The 19381-nt window shown below is 35.4% G+C and overlaps 1 protein-coding gene and 1 long non-coding RNA gene across 20 annotated transcripts in view; one reads left to right on the forward strand and one right to left on the reverse strand.

The window, feature by feature from the left end:
- The window catches only part of CPEB3 (cytoplasmic polyadenylation element binding protein 3), a 92712-nt gene that overhangs the window by 9818 nt on the left and 63513 nt on the right, over window positions 1-19381 (forward strand). Inside the window, exon 1 of one of the 18 annotated variants that reach the window (XM_072039655.1) lies at window positions 1549-1695. The exons of 16 other annotated variants lie outside the window; for them this stretch is intronic. In XM_072039655.1, coding sequence (XP_071895756.1) covers window positions 1693-1695 — 3 coding nt within the window. In that variant the 5' untranslated portion in view covers window positions 1549-1692. Of the gene's footprint in view, window positions 1-1548; window positions 1696-19381 lie in introns of those variants that run through there. One more of the 18 variants, XM_072039656.1, reaches the window with a different exon arrangement.
- Window positions 1673-4959, reverse strand: LOC106015174 (uncharacterized). Of its 2 annotated transcripts, none has more exons than XR_011810072.1 (3): window positions 4527-4959; window positions 3675-3776; window positions 1673-1811 (listed from the first exon to the last, which is right to left on the reverse strand). It is a non-coding gene; the product is annotated as an uncharacterized lncRNA (long non-coding RNA). The 2 variants fall into 2 exon arrangements; XR_001187010.5 differs by having other exon boundaries at window positions 3675-3771; window positions 4527-4840.

Here is a 19381-nt window from a genome sequence, read left to right on the forward strand (position 1 = left end):
TAATAGGAAAAATAACAGTAAATTTTCTAATTTCTGTGGTTTGCTCAGTAAAACATCTTTTTACGTTACATACAACACTATGTATTTACACATACATACATACAACATTATATATTTATTATTGTGACTAGAAACTGTCACCAATCAAACTGTCTGGTATTTAGTCATCAGTGGCGAAAAAAAAGAAGTAGATAAATACTTTAAAGAAAAGTTCCTTTGGTTTTAACTAAGTTTCTGAAAAGGTAATGATTAGTCAATGTGTAAACTTGGAAACTTCTTTTTCTCTCTCTGAATATAATATGGTATTTTTCTTTTCAATTGAAAGCAAATACTTAGACTATTTTGAACACCAGCTCAAATAACAGTCTGATTTCAGAGACTCAGAAAACTTGTACATTTTTTTTTCCTAGTAGTTTTTTTTTGTTGTTGTTGTTTTTTTTTTTTTTTAATGAGGATTACTGAATTTTGCATACCAATGATGTGATCTGGATTAATGTTGGTTGCTCCTATACTTCACAACTTGCCAAAGAAACCTTGAAACTGTTCGAATAGGAGGCAACTGTTCCATGTGCTGTTTACTGTGTTGATAAAATGAAATTCATGAGTTCAATATTTGCTGCCTGGATTGTTGTTGCGTTTGTTTGTTTGTTTGTTTTTCCTCATAGAAATTGGGCAATATATTGATTAAGTTCTGCTTGTCAGCACTATCAAGAAATTCCGGCAGGTTTATCCAAGTACATCTGCCACACTTCATAATTGAAGTGTTTTTTTATTATTGTTTGTTTCAGAAATACCTTTCTGTGAACTTGCCATGCAAGTAAACATGTTAATGCACATTAGCAAGTTCTTTGTATTAACTCATTCTTTTCTATTACCTTGAGATTATAAGACCTTTTAAACGTTTTGGTTTATATTTATTTCGTTATGAAGATATGGAGTTCTAGGGGGAAAAAAAAAAAAGGAAAATCTTTCTCTAAGGAACATGTGTATAAGGCAATGCTAGGTGTCTTCATTCCTGAATTAGAGTACCTTATTCCTGAATCAGTGCACCTTATACTCATGGCAGCTGCCTTATTGGTTTTGACATACTTGTGCTGAATTATATGAGAACACTTCAAGTATCAGTTGGTAGAAATACGGTTGGCATCTGAATCGTGATCAGTGCTGAGAGGCAACTGAACGTGCTTTGAAGGGGACTGTTTTCATATGCTCATAGAGGAAAACTGATTGCACTACATTAAAAACAAACAAGCAAACAACAACAAAAAAATCCACCTGAAGATCCAAAGCTGATAGTTGGAATGGAAAGCAAAAGAAGCAATTGGTAATTGGAATGGAGTGTTCTGCAACAAGTAAGGGTTGGAGATGAGATCGCAGGAATAGACATGGAACAAGGCCAGATAGAAAATACAGAAACGCGGCCAATCTGTTCTGAATATTCTTTGGTTTATGGGTGGTTCAGGCCAAGTTCCTGTGCTGTGATTGTCATGTGACAGGCAGTAGTGTTGTGCCATTATGCCAGGTTATCCTCCTCTCTGGCATTTGAGGTTGACATTAACTGATTGTCCCTGGAACCAGGGCCACGGTTCAGTTCCTTTTTTACAGCAGAGCAGTGGGGCTGGAAGAGAACTATTGTCATCTCGTGCTTCTGAGCTGCTCCCAGAACTCTTCTCCTTCAGTTCTCGCTGGTGAATGGTAAATTTCTTTTGGCTTTTGTCCATACAAATATATTGTGACACAACTTGTGGGGTTGGGAGGATTGATAGCACTTGAAATAGATCCGTGGAAGTGTGGATAAGAAATTTTCTTTACTGTGGAGAAGATAGAGAAGGAATTAAATGCTAGAAGGACAGTTGTTAATTGCAAAAGTCAACCATATGGAAGTTTAAAAATATCACTGTAACAAATAAGTGAAAGATTTGCCAGAAGTTGTGCAAATGTTGTCAGGTATACTGCTCTTCTAGTAATGTTCTTCAGAAACAATAAAAAAATACACAATTGCAAGCTGCAGATTTAAAAGCTGCATAGCACTTTGGTGCTCTGAAGCTTCTGGCATACATCAAGTCAGGCTTGACAGCTTTACTGATAGATACTTCTCTAACAATAAAAAGGTGGTATTTATTGTGGATAAAATAGTTTTAGTATGACTTCTTTTGCAGAGCCTGTTAATTGCACAGAGATCAAAGATAACTGGGCTGCAAAAGTTTTGTTGTTATTGTTTTCCATTGGTTTCAGTAGGAATTAGTCTAGATCCAGATAAAATTTCTAAAGTTAGCTTATAATTTTATGTACCTTATAAAAATAATATTCCAAACATGCAGCCAGTTTGTTGTAAATATATGGATATATGCAGAAATATGTGCTTGTATATATGTATATTTAGAAATTTAGATTTACATATACTAATTAGTAATACATTAGCAGGCACAAGTACTTCATCATGTGTAGTACTAAACACATTGTAGCTGTTTACTGTGTGAAATGACAAGCGTGGGAATGGACACTGTAATGTTTATAATTTTAGCGTGATTTTCAGCTGATGATTAACAGACAGCTCCTTAAGAAAATATTTTCTTTGAACACTTGAAGTTCTTCAGGCCTGTGATATTAGCTCATACCTAGCTTTACCCACTCCAGTGCAAATTTATATCCATAATAAATTGTGTATGCACACACCTACGTACATATAAAATATACGTGCACATGCAGTAGAATAATACACAGAATAATTGTCCTCACGTCTTAGGGAAAAATATTAAAATATATTATTAGCTTCAATTTTGTAACATTGTTTATGAGTCAAGGATTTTTTTTCACTCTAAAATGCTCTGTACCCTGGTGACTGTATTTTAAAAGATTTTGTTTAAGTCTAGGTATTATTTTCAACCAAAAATCATATTATGCATTAAGTCTATCATAAATTTAGTTTTGAACCACTATTTCTCTGCTCTGAATTGGACATTTAGGGTGCTGACAGTATGGTAGGTAACTGTGCATAATATTAGTAGCACTACTAGTATCTTGAAAATAATTTCTTAGTTTAGTCTAATCTTACTGTTTCTTATCTGATGATACTCTAGTACTGACAGCCTGTGAGTATGTGAAACAAACAAATGCACACAGAAGACCCAGTTGTGGAAATATGTCTGCTTTTCTACTCCCTGCCTTATCCCGCTGCCTTACACGCTTCTGATGTTACTATTGCACAAAATATATATAACATAAAAAGTAGCCTGATTTGGAATATAGAAGTGTGAGAAGGCATGTTATGGTATCTCAGTAGTCTTTCAGTATAAAAGTGATAACTAATACCTGACATTCTAGCTTTAGTAGTTGTGATAACATTACAGTTTTTTAGATATTTGAATTTTAAATGTCTGCATTTTCAAATTAATTAAGACACAATAACATAGAATAATAAAGACATCACTTCAATATTTGAAGTGTGATGATTTGAGCTCTAATTACTTATTTTATTGATTTTAAGTAAACAGTTGAGTCATAGATAAGTCCTCATTCCACATTTGTGAAGGCAGAGCGAAGGTAACAAGTTCGATATGCAGATGATGGTATGAGCAACTTCATATAGAGAAGGGCTTCCTCAAAAGCAGTAATGGTAGTAATGTAGTACAACAAAGCAATAATTTGTCTTAAAGGTTTGCTGAAGAAATTACCTGCCTTTCCTTAGGGAGATATGTTAGAAGGTGAAGAGCATTTTGCTATTTCCCTTCTTGGATTGTCTTCCCAGAGTTTCATTTTTCTGCCAAAAGGCTGCTCTTGTGAATTGAATGTAGGAGGAAGAAAGACATGGAAAATTAGTGTTTCCCTCTTTTAGGTGATTTTCAAGGAGAAAATATGAGTTTGCTGTATGGATGATGAATGTTTCAATTTCTTAGCATTTGGTAAAATAGCTCTCCTTTCCTTAAGATCAGTCACGAATGCTTCCTGGATGAAGCACAGCAAGGGAAAATAAAAAGATTGCACTGCTTAGTTTGAAGTTACATAGGGTTTTTAACTACAGAGACCTGAGTTTTACTTGGACTGGATAGACTAATGTGCTTTTCAAGACTTTCAAATTAGCCTGAAGGGAAAAATACCGGAACTAGCCAGTGGTGATCTTTGAGAGAGATTCAAAGGCTCTCTGGCCTTTGTTTTTCCTACTGATCTCTTGAGATAGTGTTAGGAGTTTGAAAATACCGTTTGTAAATAAAATATACTTGCCGTAGAAAAATTATCAAGATGTTATTCCAAACTATGGCATAAACTCCCAAAGGAAATAAAGGCCTTGATAAACATCACTGCTTTTTCCCAAAATAAGCATGTTGTTTTGCTTTTGCTTTTATAATAGTAACATGTGATACGTTGTTTAAGGAGAAAGATCTGCTCAAGTCCTCTAGCATAATGGCAGTTAGAAGACTTCAGAAGTAAAAAGTATTTCTTTTCTTCCCTAGTTCCCCCTCCCTGTCTCTCAGCTCCCAGAAATCAATATAAAAAGCTGTTCATGTGTAATTGTTGATTGCAATTACCTGGTGAAAATGGAGCACCGTATTCTGTAGGCAAGGAGAAGGATTGTTTACTTGTATTCCGTGTCTTTGAAAAAATCATGCTTTTACTGTCAGAAGGTATCAAATGCTAGATGAAGAAATTCCATGTGGTCTTCAAGTGAGGGGATGACAGGAGTAGGTAGGATTTACTGCATTCTCTCAGAGGTAATCGGACTTCTGGTCCCCTTCTAGTCCATTGCAAGCCTAAGGTACTTGATTTCACAAGATGCTGCCTGAAGTAGGTCTCGCTACTTCCTGTTTCAACCTACACAGTCAATATGGTGGGATGGAAATGAAATTTCAGAAAGGGCAGGAAGCAGAATGTTCTAGTTCCTGTTGACTTAGCATAAGGTTAGCTAAATTCCCCTTTGGACTCCTCCTGTTGCTGCGTGGTCTAATAACTTCCCTTCTGTAGCGAAGCTTCCTCAATGTCTACATATGCTTAGAGATAATATTTTTTTTTCTTTTAGCCAATAATAAGAGTAAGTGAAACACACAGTATGAGAGAAATAAACAATGTGTATTGCAAAGCTTTAGGCAAATTTTCCATTCCTACTAATATTAGCATTTTGTGTATAAATATGTTTACAATATATATGCACATGCATAAACAGATGCATACAGATATGTTTAAACAGTTCATTCTCTTCAGAAAACAATTCTAATAATATTCAATGGTGTCTGCCCTAGAATTAATAAAGTAGGTTTTGTTGTTATTGACATAATCTACCTTTTTTCATACTTAATGTCAAACTGTTTTCAGTGGTTATGCAAGTTGAAATGTAATAGTTCACTGTTCTTATTGCCTAACAGGTGTGTCAGAGCAATGTTTAGACTCTTTGTCTCTTAGGCTATTCTAACATTTCATACATTTTGTAACTAGGTTTAAGGTACCGTGGTTTTTAGTTATTTCTTCTTTATTTCATTTTTTTTTGTTTCATTTTGCAGAAATTTACGCAAAGAGCAGAAGCATTTCTAATAACTGCTTAAAAGCATGTACATACCAATGATAAACAGGTGTTTTAAAGTAATTAGATGAAAGTGCTGGTTTTGTTTATAGAAATAGGTCTTCATTTGTAACCTCTTTTATTACTTGTAAATTTTAGACTTTTTAAAAATGTAGGTGGCAAAATGCTGCGGAAACTTTGCCTGTGTATCTTCAAACTTGGTCATCATTTTCATTTACTTTTTCATAAACTTTAATTATATGATTCTATTTTTTCTATTAAGTTCACAGTATTATTTGTAAAACACAGCCAACTGATACCTTCCTTTTTCTCATTATTCAACATGACTTTGTTTTTATTGCATGCCTTTCAGAATCATCTCAGACATAAAATTGTCCATTATTCAAAGATCTTACAGAAGAGAAGCACTGTACAGATTCTGATAGATACTGATTTGTCTTGTCACGTTAGAGTTAGCTGGAATTATACCACCCCTTCTTCTCTAAATGTACAAGTGTTTGGAGAAATCATTTCCTTCTCAGTGTTCAATTTGAGAACACTAAAAAGCTTTTTCTTCTGAAATATTTAGCATACATAGCTTTTTATTCAATGCAGAACATCCATTGACTGCCTTTGCTGCTTGTGTGAATCTCAGAATAGGCACCAGAAAGTGAAGAAAATAAATTATCACATGTGAACAGGTCTAGTTACCGGGCAATTATTCAGGAATTAAAAACTCTTCATCAGAGAAAAGAAGGAAAATATGTAATTTCCTCAAATGAGACCCACTTTTGGCTTCTTTCAATCGCCTGTGTTGTTCTCTGCACATCTTCCAAATTCTGCATGAAACAACATAGAGCTTTCATAGATAAACAAACTTTAATTACTCAAAAACATCACTGCAAAGGTTTATTCTGGACACTGGCTGAAACGGGTTGTGTTGGGGAAAAAAAAAAAATGGATCATACACTTAGCTATGGTTTATTCATGCAGAATGGTACAACTTAAATTGCGCTAACAATCTTGCTTCTGCACTTGCTATCTCTTTGTACGGCTTAGTAAAATTCAGAGCTCTTTTATATTTCCTAGAGCTTAAGTCAAATGTTTAAGCAAAACCACAGATTGTCTTGCATTTTATGATGATGACATTCATATGATTCATCAGCCAAGTTGCAATCTTTTGATCAACACCACAGATTGTTCTTGGATTAACAGAGTTAATGAAAGTAATGTGTATAGAGCACATATTGTCAATGGGTTTCAGAGACATTTGACATTTGGGATTCCTGCCAAGGTTTTGGATGTAGTGTGATTTTTGTGGGCCTAACCCCTTTTTCTTGTTTCATCCAGCCTTGAACTGCTCAACTCCATTCCTTTCAAACTTCCCTTCTACTTCTTTCTGTTCCTGCTTTTTGATCCCTTTTTTAACTGAGGCTTCTCATCTGAGTTGGCCTTCTCTATTTTGCTTTTTGTATGTCAAAGCTTAAAGCTACAGGGCAAGGCCCAATAAACTTCTGTAGTCATAAGGTGAATCATGTTCACTTGCTCTGTGTGGGAACTTAATGGCATAAGGGGTTTTAAATAGGCTTAAACAGACTAAGTAAGACAGAGTTGTCAGAAATATTAGATGAAAATTCTAAATTATCATTTGGTTAAATTTCTGTAACACACACTTAGTTTGAATGTGCTAAATGGATTTTCTTTTCCCGTCCCCTCACCCAGTTTCCAGAATGTGTGACTTGGGATGGATTTTCATGTGGATTGACATAAAAGCATTTCCGACATAAGAAAACAGTATTTTTGCAAAGTTAGAAACACATTATTTGTCTAACATGGTCATTTTCTCTTTAATATAATTTTCTTCTATGTCATAATTGTAAGTGGATGTTCTGGTGAAGTTTACCCTTCCTACATGGAAGAATTATTGTGAGATGTGCTGGTCTTAAAAAGACGCCCTAAAAAGTTATTTTTGGCAACAGTGTGAGCAACTTAAAGCTGACCTTTTAATGAGAAATGTCATTCAGTTTTAGAAAGTGGTACTGTATATAATGTAATATATTTCTGAATTACTCATCTGCTGAAGCTTGTTTGTGTTCTCAGAGTGGTAAAGCCTTTTTTGCAAGTAAGATTTGCTTCCTAAAGGCAGTCTGGAATTATGGCTTCTTATGAGAGTTGTGAAAAATTAAATGTAACAAACATTTCATTTTAAAAGACTTGAATGATAAAATAATATTTTGGATTAATTGAAACTTCATAATTCCTCCTAAGTTGCTACTTTGTTATCTTGGAAGCAGTGGAAACATTTTAAGCTCTTACTGCTGCTGTTTGGTAGCTGTTAGCATGGGAAAAATATAAGAGGAAGAAGTTGCCATTTTGCCTTGAATGATTACATAATTTCTACATTGTGAGTTTTAAAAAGGACAACCTAGTGTGTCTGACTTGGTTTTGAGGAATAAAGTTTACATCATAACTATAACATCAGTACTCTACATCATCTCTACCATTTAGTTTAGTTTATTAACACACATAGTAAAAATAAACTTAGGAACAGAAATGAACAAAATTGCTCTGTTAACTTACAGTATCTCAGAACAGTGCATTGCAAGTTCTACTAAATGCTAGATTGCCTCCATTTTTTCAAGCTTGCCTTCCATTATCATGACTGTGAACACCCAGTCATGCCTTTTCTCTTTTCTATCGACCTTTTCTATTTCTTGTGAACTAATTTTTTTCTCTTTCCTGTTGATCTAAAAATCAAAAATTAATAATAAATCCTTCCAGACCATTCAATTAAGTATTAAGAAGGCAGTGTTAAATTGAGAAAAAATATCTGGAAAATATAACCCTTATTTTTATAAGTAAGTATGGTACTTCAGTTCAGGTAACATGTTTTTTGCATGTTCAGTAATATTTTCTATCTCATGCAAGTATGACAAGCTCTGCTTGAATTGCTGTGAGTAGTTCTTGTTTGTATGTTATGGTAGTCCAGGTCCAGGTGACCTTACCTCTACTTAGTTTATTAGGCGGACGCCTACCATGTAAAAGGCAGAAATCTAAGCTTTAAAAAGTTTATCATGTGTTAAGCAGCTGGAAATATGGTAGAGAATTAGCAGCATGTGACAACCGTGAGCTGTTATATGGCCTTACCGCAATCAAAAGATCATACTTCAGAAACTGTAAGTCTAATGTACTAACTACTGTGTTCCCTGTGGTCTGACAAGGAAGCGTTCTGCACTGAAAACAGAGCTTTTTAGGCAGATCCTTTAATGCAGTATTTTACTTTGTCAAGGAGATTTGTTAAATGTGTTAATGAATTAACCTGTGGGTAGCTAGTATTATTGCCGTTCGCTCCGTGACCTGTAGAGTAACCGCACATTTGTAAAGGGTTAATAAATGATTAATGTATGAACTAATTATTAGGGTTCAGTACATTAACAGATGACATGTAACCAAACAATATCAGCTATTGATGTGCTTAGTAACCATTAATAACTATAATAACCAAGTCTGTCAAATGTTTATGGTATACTTCATGGTTTTGAGATTTTCTTTAAAGTATTTATAAAGATGCCTTTTAGTTTTAAATTTACGATCCATATAACAGTCTAGTATTTCATCACTTTAAGTTATTCTCATATTTGTGTATTTGTTCTAGGCTTGTTTATTTATTTCTGTGTCATTTAAAAATAATAATAATTCAAAACAGTGAAACATAGTAACAGAAAGGGCTTTTCTTAAAACTCAAAGCTTTAGGCAGTGGATAACTGCAGTATGAAGACTGAAGCAGAACAAAAGGATGGAGCAAACAAAAGTCAGGGATGAGAAAAAGTAGGATTTTTATAATGCAAAATGAAAGTGAAGTTGCAGTGTTTCTGTGTATGGCATCCAAGATGACAATGTACCTATTCACTCTCTGTACGTGAGAATTTCAGCAAATGAAACCTTGCAGCCATTAGGCTGGGTTTTGCATTTCAGCAGCTTGGTGATTACTGCTGCTTTTGGCTGCTACTAAATGACGCTGTACTGTGTTGTTTAGGAAATAAAATTGACCGTAATTGTCAGCAGAGCTAAAAAGTAATGTTTTGATCTAAGCTTCTGTAGACAGTCTCTTATGCCTTGTCTAAACAGGAACACGCTCCTCTGACATGGTTTCACGAAGTAGAAATGGAAGATTACTTATATAACAACTTCTTTCGTGTTAGGCAAGGGAGAAGTAAGTGACTTCCTGTGCTCCATTTAAAACTACTTGAAAATGGATTGCAGCAGATTTTACACTTTTTTTTGGAAGGGTTCAGCTTTTAGAGAATGTTCTGTTAGTATTTTACCTTGTCTTAATATAAGCTTGAACTGGAATTGGTTTTAAAACGCAGCTCAGTTGGACATGTAGATGAATAGGAATAATGTAAAAGAGGGAATACAGTGAAAATATCTTACTTTTTTGAATGCAGATGTGGAAAGATGCAAAAGACATCCATACCTACTAGAAGTACCCTTTTTTATAGAGCCTGGAATTTTGTTTGGCTTTTCAGTTACATTGATGCTTGTTGTTTGTTAATTGTCCTGAAATTTACTAAACTCTTATCTTTCTCCTTTCTGTGTCCTTTCTGGTTGCTGAGGTTCCAGTTTATAGTGAAGATGAGTCTTTGAGCTCATGACCTTTTACTTACTAATATTAAATATCATCCTTCTTTGCAGCAGTTCTTCAGATTCATTCAGTTCTTTCTGTATGATAAGCTGGTCTCCTGTATATTGATAGGTTGCAAATATCATTAGTGTATTCCTATGTAATACCACCTTTATTGATAAATTTGGTTTCAAGATTTGTTTTTACAAAACTCCATTAGTAACTTCAGGTGATTTCTGCTCTCTCTCTTTTTCCTTTTTTAAAATTTTCTTTCTTATCTCAATTGCACTATTAACCACTTTTTTTTTTTTTTTTTGGCCATTTATATTTTTACTTTTGCTTGTAGCACTTTACGAAGTGCCATATTGAAGCCCTTGCTGGATCAGCTGTATTGTACTCTTTGAAGAACCAGGTTTCATATTCTGCAGGACATTGCATGATTATTACGTGATGCTACGCTATCTTTACTTTTTCTTTCTTAAATATATCCTTGAATTTCAATTATAAAAACTAGAAACAATGTATGTCTTGTATATTTTCATATCCTGCTCTAGTCATTGCATTTCATTTTTATTTTACCAGTCAGATATACACACTACCCACATTCTTGCCTGTGATTTAGTCACATTCTTGCTTTAGTCATCCTGCCAACTGCATTACCAACTCAGGTTCCTTTTGATAACAGTATTCACATTCACACTGATATCTATAATTGGACTGGATGATACTGCTTTGTCTTGTATTCTGCCCTTGTCAACTAGATTCCTGCCTTTGTATGTGAAGACTGATTAGGGAGCACACGTTAATTGCTCCTGACTTCTCCTGATTCTATTTATTTAATTCTTTATCTGTCTTGCTAGACTTTTTCCTAGACATTTGTTGTCCAAGTTATTAATGCTGAACTTGTTAAAGTTTCCCCACACATGCTTATGTAGCTGAACATCCTGATTGTTTTCTTTGTAACAAAATCTCTTAAGGTGCCTGTCAGTTCTTATTATGTTGTACAAACAAGGAAAAATCTGTTGCAAATCTGATGACTTCTATCTGAAAATGTTTACCCTGTCTGGAGCACTCTATTTCCCCTGTACTAAATCAGTTTCAGCTCCTCTAACGCGAAAGTTTTTCTTATTCCTGTGAGTATTTTCTCAGTTTTTGTGAGAATTATCATTAAAAATAATAATTAAAAAAACAAAACAAAACTATTTTCAGTGTCTGTTAGCAAGAAGGTGTAGGAAGAAGGTGGCAGGCTGTATATTTGTGTGTGTCTCTTTTTTAAAGTAGATTTTTAATACTTGTGCCACAATTTGTCATGCATATTAATCATGCTGTAATAATATAAAGTCAGGATATGGACAGTTTACATGAATGGTTTTGGTAATTAAAAGTATATGACAGCTAATAGGTTAAATTTAATTTTTTTTGAAGTCCTGCTGGATGCAAAGTGACATCACACTGAGAAGGTCACCTTCTTGTCTTCTCTGGGAGATGTTTTTCATTGAGAGTGTTTGTGGCCTGTTTTAGATCTCTCAGTAAATGACCTCACTTTTCTTTTCTTACTGAACAGCCATTCCCACTGTACTTTCCTATTTTCTTTTTTTTTTTCCTCTTTTTTTCCTTTCGGAACTAAAGGACTATATTGGCATTGGAATGGAAAAATTACTGTCTTCTCTAAGGGTAGTTCTCTAAACCAGGAGGTGACGAACTTGTTTGGGATGAACAGATGAAATATCTTATTCCTTTTTGGTTGAAATATCTAGCTGGAGTTCTGGCACCTACAAGTTGTTTTGCTCAGGAGTCACTATTTTCTGAACACAACAGACCTGGCTTGAAATATGCCAATTAGATATTATTTTAGTCACATTGCTTTTAAAAGCACAGTGGCTTTAGGTGAGAAACAATATTTGTTGGCCATAAGGCTTAAACATTTCAGTAATTTTTATTTAAAAAACAGCAACAACACATTTTGGCATTATATCCCATGTCAGTGGTTATTGGAAAAAAAACAAACGACTGTTTCTGTTCCAGAGAAATCCTTGAGATTCCCTTTCTGTGGTGGCCAAAGTAAATGAAGTTGCTGGGCACTGGTGCTCAGATATCTGCTTGACAGTTCCTACCTGCATGTTTTTCTGTCTCCTATTTTGTCTTGTTATCCTATAGCATCATGAAATAGACTTCTCATTTTGTAAATCTTTTTGAGACGATGACTTCCTTGCACTGTATATCTCTACTCTGTTTTGCATTATGAAGTTCAGACAGTGCAGACCCTTTCATGCTGTAGCATTTGCAATATTCCCTTCTCCATTTGCTGTCTTTGCATGTCTGTAGTGGTATTTTAATGTTGGGATTTTAGATTTGTGCTTAACTTGTGCTGATGGGGCTAGTAAGGTGAGTTCTTAGGTCAATGTAAGACTTTCCTTGCTATGGGACACAGGGATAATTCTACTGAACAGAACTGTGGAAGCCCAAATGGAACTTATCAATGTTGAACTCTTGCATGGCAGGCCAGTGAACCTCTTAAATTATGTCATTTTAATAGCTCAAGGGTGTAATGAATGGCCTTCTAAATCCCACTGCTGACGCTTTTTTTTTTTTTTCCACTTAATTGTTTTTATGAATTGATGATCATCTTGGGTGTAACTACTTTAATCCTATATTTTAGAATTGTTACAAGCAATTGTTACTGGAATCGGTTACTATAATACAAAGTGAATACATCAGCTTTTTGAGAGGCATTCAGCAACTGGATGGATGAGCAGATTTTTATCTACAACATCACATTGAACAAAATATGACTAAACATCAGTGCTGTCAGGGAGTGCTCAGACAGCTGTAATGTCTGCAGATCATTCCATACAATAGTGTAAAGGGATAAATGGTGTGAGAATAATAACATTTTTTGTAGATTTTCTTTTTCTTTTTTTTTAACAAGTTTTCTAATTGCTGTTGTTTTAGTGGCAAAAGGGAGGTGTCTGTAATATTTAAGTGCATTAGATTTTTATTTGCTGATAATAAACAGTGTTCCCAGTTGGAGCACTAGGTTACATGATTTAAGCTTTTGACTAGATGATATATTATCTTCGAATTTTAAGTAGAGAAATAACACTAATGATCATGTAAGTAGTACATTAGCATATTATCAAAGACCATGTTGGAAGAATAGGTCAGGATGCTTCAAACAGCACAATAAGTAGGTTATTGCTTAGTAAGGCTCTGCTGAGAAGATTAAAGAAATGAACAATATAATATAGAACAAGAGAGAACTGTATTTAGTTTGTACCCAGCAGTGCCATATTTTGGTCTGTTCCCTGTAATTCCAAAATGTGGACTGCTCAGAGACAGCCTGCCCTGGAGCTACCACCTCCAGGGGAGGGAAGGGTAAATTCCATTACTTTCTTCCTTGCAGTTTGCAAGCAAATATTGAATATTTAGTAACTTGATAGGACATTCTGTTTAAGTGATTGCAATGCCAATTCTTGTGCCTATAAAGCCTGAAAATTTCTACCTGTAGTTTGCATTTGTACAAAAGGGTAATCTCATTTTAACTGCCAAGACAAATGAGTTTTAAAATGAATAGTATAATTAGCAGTCATATTGGTAATTCAGTATAACGCCTGTTCTGTCTCTACCTATTTCTGTGCTTTTTGGTTCATTTGGAAATGAAAACTGCAAACATTTCACTGAAAGATTTTGGTTTCCTTGTAGTATTTTAGAACTCAGAATTTATAAGGGGGATAAAGCTTGCATGCAACATTTACCTTCCTTAGTGAAGACTGAGTAGGACATGTTCTTGCAGCTTTGGATTCAATCTGAATTCTTGCATGTTAATTATAAAAGTGTCTGTAATCTAGTCAAGGGGATTCAATGTTGTGAATTAGAGGTCCGAAATATTAATGTTCAAATGATACAGAAGTGTTTCCATAATGTATATACCATTAGATGTTGGTTTTATTTGCTTTAAACTTCCTAATTTTTCTTTAAAGTTTTTTTTAGAGATTTTTTTTTTCCTTTTTTCAAAGGATAGAAAAATTCACCTTTTGCCCAGTGAACTCCTGGACACCTACCAAAATAAAAAACATGCTACAGCTAGCTGGTGGTGAGAGAAGTGTATGAGAAGTTGGTGCATTTCTTCTGTGGACATTCTAAGAACACTAATAACCTAAGAAAACATTCCCTTTTTTGTTCCATAGAAAGAACATAATAAATCCAGCTTAATTTAACAGTACCCAACATTAACTGGCAAGATCAAAAAAGAAAGGGGAATTAAAATAAAATTCCATTGAGAGTTAGTGCTAGTAGCTCTGCTGTAATGTTCTTCACGGTGAGTATAGACAGATTTACCCTATTTTTTCCTCCTACCTATATTTTATGCTTCATTATTTCTTTTGTTTTATTTTTCTATTTTTATGAAATCCAATATACGGAAAAAAATACTGAAATTTCTGGTTGTGTGGCTTCTTCCTGCATCTGTGGTGTCAGTCATGTTGGCGTTGGCAGCTTTCCAGCACCAAGCTGCAGAGGAAGTAACACTTGCTATTTGCAGGTTTTTTGGTTCTTTTGCAAAGTGATCATTTTACTTTACCACATAACTGTATTCCTCAGATTTCCTTTCTGTTGAGAGGGATACCTGGATATATATTAAGTCTTACTGAGGGTGCAAGTGGGATTGCATCATGGGAAGCTGCTAGGAGCTAGCGATTGCTTGGCAAGCATTCAGAGCTTGCCATATGCAATCACTTGTGCGCGACCATGGCAGACTGTGCCCAACTTCCATAGTACATTTTTTGCAGTTTGCTGTTCTTGCTGCTTTGGATTGGGATGCTGGAGTCAGACAAACTTGTTTTCCTCCTGTCTTAGTAATAACCTCCCTCCTGCAGGTGCGAGAGTGAGCAAGCCCAGTTTATAACAGGGCTGGCATTTTGTACTGTATTTATTCAAAGCTGTGCTTCCATTGACTTCAGCTTTAGTTGGCAATGCTTAGCAATCTTATGCAGCCAAATCCAGACTTGGCTGTGCACAGGCACAGAAGGATGAAACACAGCAGTGACAACGGTGAAGACGTTTGCCTTGATAGGAAGTTTAAGTTGTTTAAACCATAAGAATTTTAGCCATTCCCCAGAATCTCATCTCTTTCCTTTGACCTAAATGCTGCTTGTAATGCCCCAGAATCTGGTGAGTACGAAGTGCTCAGACTTCTCTGAGCCCAACTTCAGTTCCGGTGTGCTCCTAGAAGCACTGAATAGTTCAGAATGGAGGCCATCTTGTTGCTCAGCACAGTTGTGCTGGGTTGTTCCATGTGCTGGTGCAGGCGGCTTGAAAATCTAGGGCAGCAGGAAAATGTAGAACTCAGAAATCAACTTCTGAAACTGAGGCGTCGTTCAGAACATAGCCTAATAAGAAGTTGGTTAGTAGAGGGGCTGAAATACAGAAACACAAGGAAGAGCATAGGTACTTGAGGTTTTGCTGCTTGCCTACTACAACCTGGGCAGACTGGGTGCATCTCATGGCTAAATGCATATTTGATGTTACAAATGATGACTGCTGATGTGGATTCAACACGTGCATAAATACTCGTTTAAGGATTTTGAGTATAAATGGTAGCTAGGATTGGGCAACGTGTGTCAGATTCCTGACATGCCTTCTCGGGGTAAGACTTTCCACTTTGTGACTGTAGTCTAATCAATTCAGGGTCAAGTGTCTCTGCTGCCATAACCCTTTGCAGAGACAGAGGAAAAAAGTTTCAGGAGCAAAAGTGTATATTCTCCGTGGTTCTCCGTTGGGATATGTTGGTCATTTCCTTTTTCAGCTCATTAGTTCCAATTCCTTTGGGCTACATGTTCAGGCTAAAAGAGGTAGTGAGGAAGCCAGGTTGTATTAGGGTCTATTTCATGCTGTCCCATGTCCCCCCATCCCAAAGACATGTATCAACTCTTGAAGTGATGTCAGTGTTTTGCTTAATTCAAGACATAATCTTTCTGTGTTAGCTCATGCTGCCAATATGGAGTATGTTACTTTGTGCTCTCCCTCAAGAGTTTTATGGTTGTGTTATTGTTACTCCACCTTTTGAAGATCTCCTACTGTTTGTGTCTATTTGATGCAATTTATTATCTATTTATCTTTGAGACCTGTAAGGTGGAATCAGCTGCTGTGCTGGAGATGCAGCTTTTTGGAATGCAAGTAGCCACAGCAGCACCGTGAGAAATGCCCCCCGCAGTCTGCGGTTTCCAGCTGCCTGGCGCCCAATGAAGCCTTAAGTGGTCCTAACATGTTTGGTAAAGCAGTGATGATTATTACTGTTTACATGAAGAACTCCAAAACTGATTTTGATAAATTAAGATGAGGAAAATTCTTTGAAAGCATCTGTATTGTAAGCATATGCATGTGGACCATCATTTATTTAAAGATCGTTTATAACTATCATGGAGGTACTCACAGCCCATGTGGTCAGATGTTCTTTTCCCATCCTTTACCTTTCCCTCTTCACCAATAAAGGCATGGTTTGTGTGTCTACTGATAAGGGACTGAAGTTGTGCTGGGCATGCTTTGCCCTTACATGCCCGTGCTCTGAGTGGAAAGGCAACAAAACAAAGTGCACTCTATTACAGGGTATAGCAAAGGGGAAAAGTTCTTTTGATTTCAAATAATAGGATATACATACATGTAAATTGCATCTTTCAGAGAACTTACAGGTATTGCTAAGTAATCTTTGTTTCATAATTAAGGTATCCCTTAACTTTAAAGAATATCTTTTTCCCTTCTGGAATTTGCTGACAACACAGGTTATGCCTCAATCATCTCCTGCAGTAAGCAACACAGGCGTCAGTCCTGGAGATAAACAGACTTCTTCAAAGCACAGTTTTGATTCATTCCTAGATGAGGTTCATTATGTTCATTGGATGGAGTCTGGAGACCTCTGAAAAATTATTATGGTTGTGTAATTAAAGGTTAGTATAGTGCATATGCAGAAGAGTGTGAAAGGCAGGTAAAACAGATTATTGTAATATCTCGTTTTATTTTACTGTCAAAGCTCTGCATATATTTTCTAGGAAAGTTACTGTTTGTTTTTTAATAAATAAAGAGACATTTTGTAGACACTGTGTGGTTTGACATTTTCAATGAATGGTAGAATATTTAAAGGTGGAAAGCTGAGACCAGACTTCAGATCTCTCTTTTATCCATGATTTAGTCCCTTATTTAGATCTTTGTAATGTTTAGGCCCCAGCAGATTTTCCATAGTTGCAGGATTTTCAAACTGCTTTTCCAAACTTTTTTAGTCTGCTTTATAATTCTGTGGTTGATATTTTGCTTTCTGACTGTGGTTCTAGTCCCAGAACCTTCTTGCAACATTTTCATGTGCTGCTGGGAACCTTTGTGAATTGTTTCCATTGTTGGGACTGCTTGGCAGCAGATCGGTAGTCTGATGAAACAATGCAAATGGCAAAACGGGGAGATAGAACAGTATCAGTTCACCAAACCTGGAGAACCTGTTCATGCTGAGAAACAAGGAAATGTGTGTGTGTGCAGGAGCACCAGGCTCCTTGTAAGAAATTACTGAATCTAGAAAACAATCTTCAAATGTGCTGTTTACAAATGAGTTTCTACTGAAGTGAAATTTCTAATGAAAGATTTCTTCTGAGAGTAATGGTAGTAGCTTTTTCACTTAGGAGCTAGATTGTTCACTCTTATCACCAACTCTACAAAATCTACAGCAAGTACACTGTATACTTTTGTATGCACTACAACATCCTTGGAAAAATTGGTTGTCTGCATTTCCTTGATTTAATTTGATGAAGGGCCATGGTAAGTGTTTTGATTAAATTGATCTTCCTCTGTCCAACGTAGGTGTAATTTCATCTTGAAAATATATAGCAGGTTTGTGTTCCCCTTAAGGTTAGAAGGATCCTTCATCCTAACAAATCTGCCCTGGTTTAGCCAGCTATAATCTCTGGTAGTACAGTTGTGTAGTAAAGCAAATGAGGGCACTAATCTGACTGAAATATGCTTCCTTACACTTTTTCAAGATATAAGCTATGTAGTTACTTTTGGATTTTCTCTTCTCAAAGATGCTGTAGTTCAGTTTTGCAACACTTGAGCTCCTGACCTAATCACAAGACGGAATAAGGTACTTAAAAGAAACAAATATAAACAAATGACTGAAATTCTTATTTTGAGCAGAATATGAAATTATTAATATATTACAAGAATGGATTTTTTTTTCAGCTAAGTGATACTTTTCAATCTGGCTTTATATTTCTTTTAAGAATATGACATAAAACGAACTTTTCTAACCTACTGCATGTTGCCAAACACTGAGTTGAAGTATTGTGTTAGATAAAAACACAGAAAACAAAACAAAAACACTTTTTTTTTTCCCCAATATCTATTTTAGATTTCCTGGGCATAAATTTAATTCCATGTGCAATGTGTTTATGTGCATATATTGATCTATTTGTGTAGGTGAGCAAGTGCATTTTTTTTTTTACATATCATGCAAATGTTGGCATTTGTATGGCAGCTGCAGAAGGCCTATGGATACTGCTGCTCCTGGTCCAAAGATTTTGAATTTTATAGTTTTAAGCAAGGTTAACTTCTAACCAGCATATGGAAAATGTTGCAGGAATTTTGATGGCATAAACCTGATACTGAAGGTTTCAGTTTGCACAGCTGAGATTCTATTAATTTTAGCATAATACAGAGACCAAAGAAAAAAATGTTATCTTGTACATACTTCTGGTTTACTTTTTAATGATAGTGAGTAAAATAAGAAAACTAATGTTTTCTGTTTGTTGGTTGTTTTTTTTTTGTTTTGTTTTGTTTTTTGAAGTGGACTCCAACGAAGGGACCACTTTGTTATGCTGTCACATTGCATACAGCACTCCAGATCTGAGAGATCAGTGAATCTTTGGTTCACACTGTAACATCATTCATGAACTTTTTGAAAGTGGTTATTTTAATAGGCATATTAAAAGTGTTTTTTATTTTATTTTTTCATTCTAATTATGTAAGAGCAGAAGATGAACTGCAGCAAGGTAACAATGAGACTTGCAAACAATACAAACAAACCTTTAGTCGGGTTTTTGAGCATCCTATTCTGAAAGTGTTGCATATCCTGTCCTATGATTTCTTTTGTCTGGCTTCTACCGTACTTTCCTTAAAACTGTGAGATTCATGGTTGACATTTGAAAAATTACTTGGTACTTACTGGGATAAATGTTCATGCTGGTTTGTTGAACATTGCTTGCTTCTGCTTTGTGTTATGGTAGCACTGT

Source organism: Anas platyrhynchos, chromosome 6, assembly GCF_047663525.1.
Source record: "Anas platyrhynchos isolate ZD024472 breed Pekin duck chromosome 6, IASCAAS_PekinDuck_T2T, whole genome shotgun sequence".
NCBI classification, from domain to species: Eukaryota; Metazoa; Chordata; class Aves; order Anseriformes; family Anatidae; genus Anas; species Anas platyrhynchos.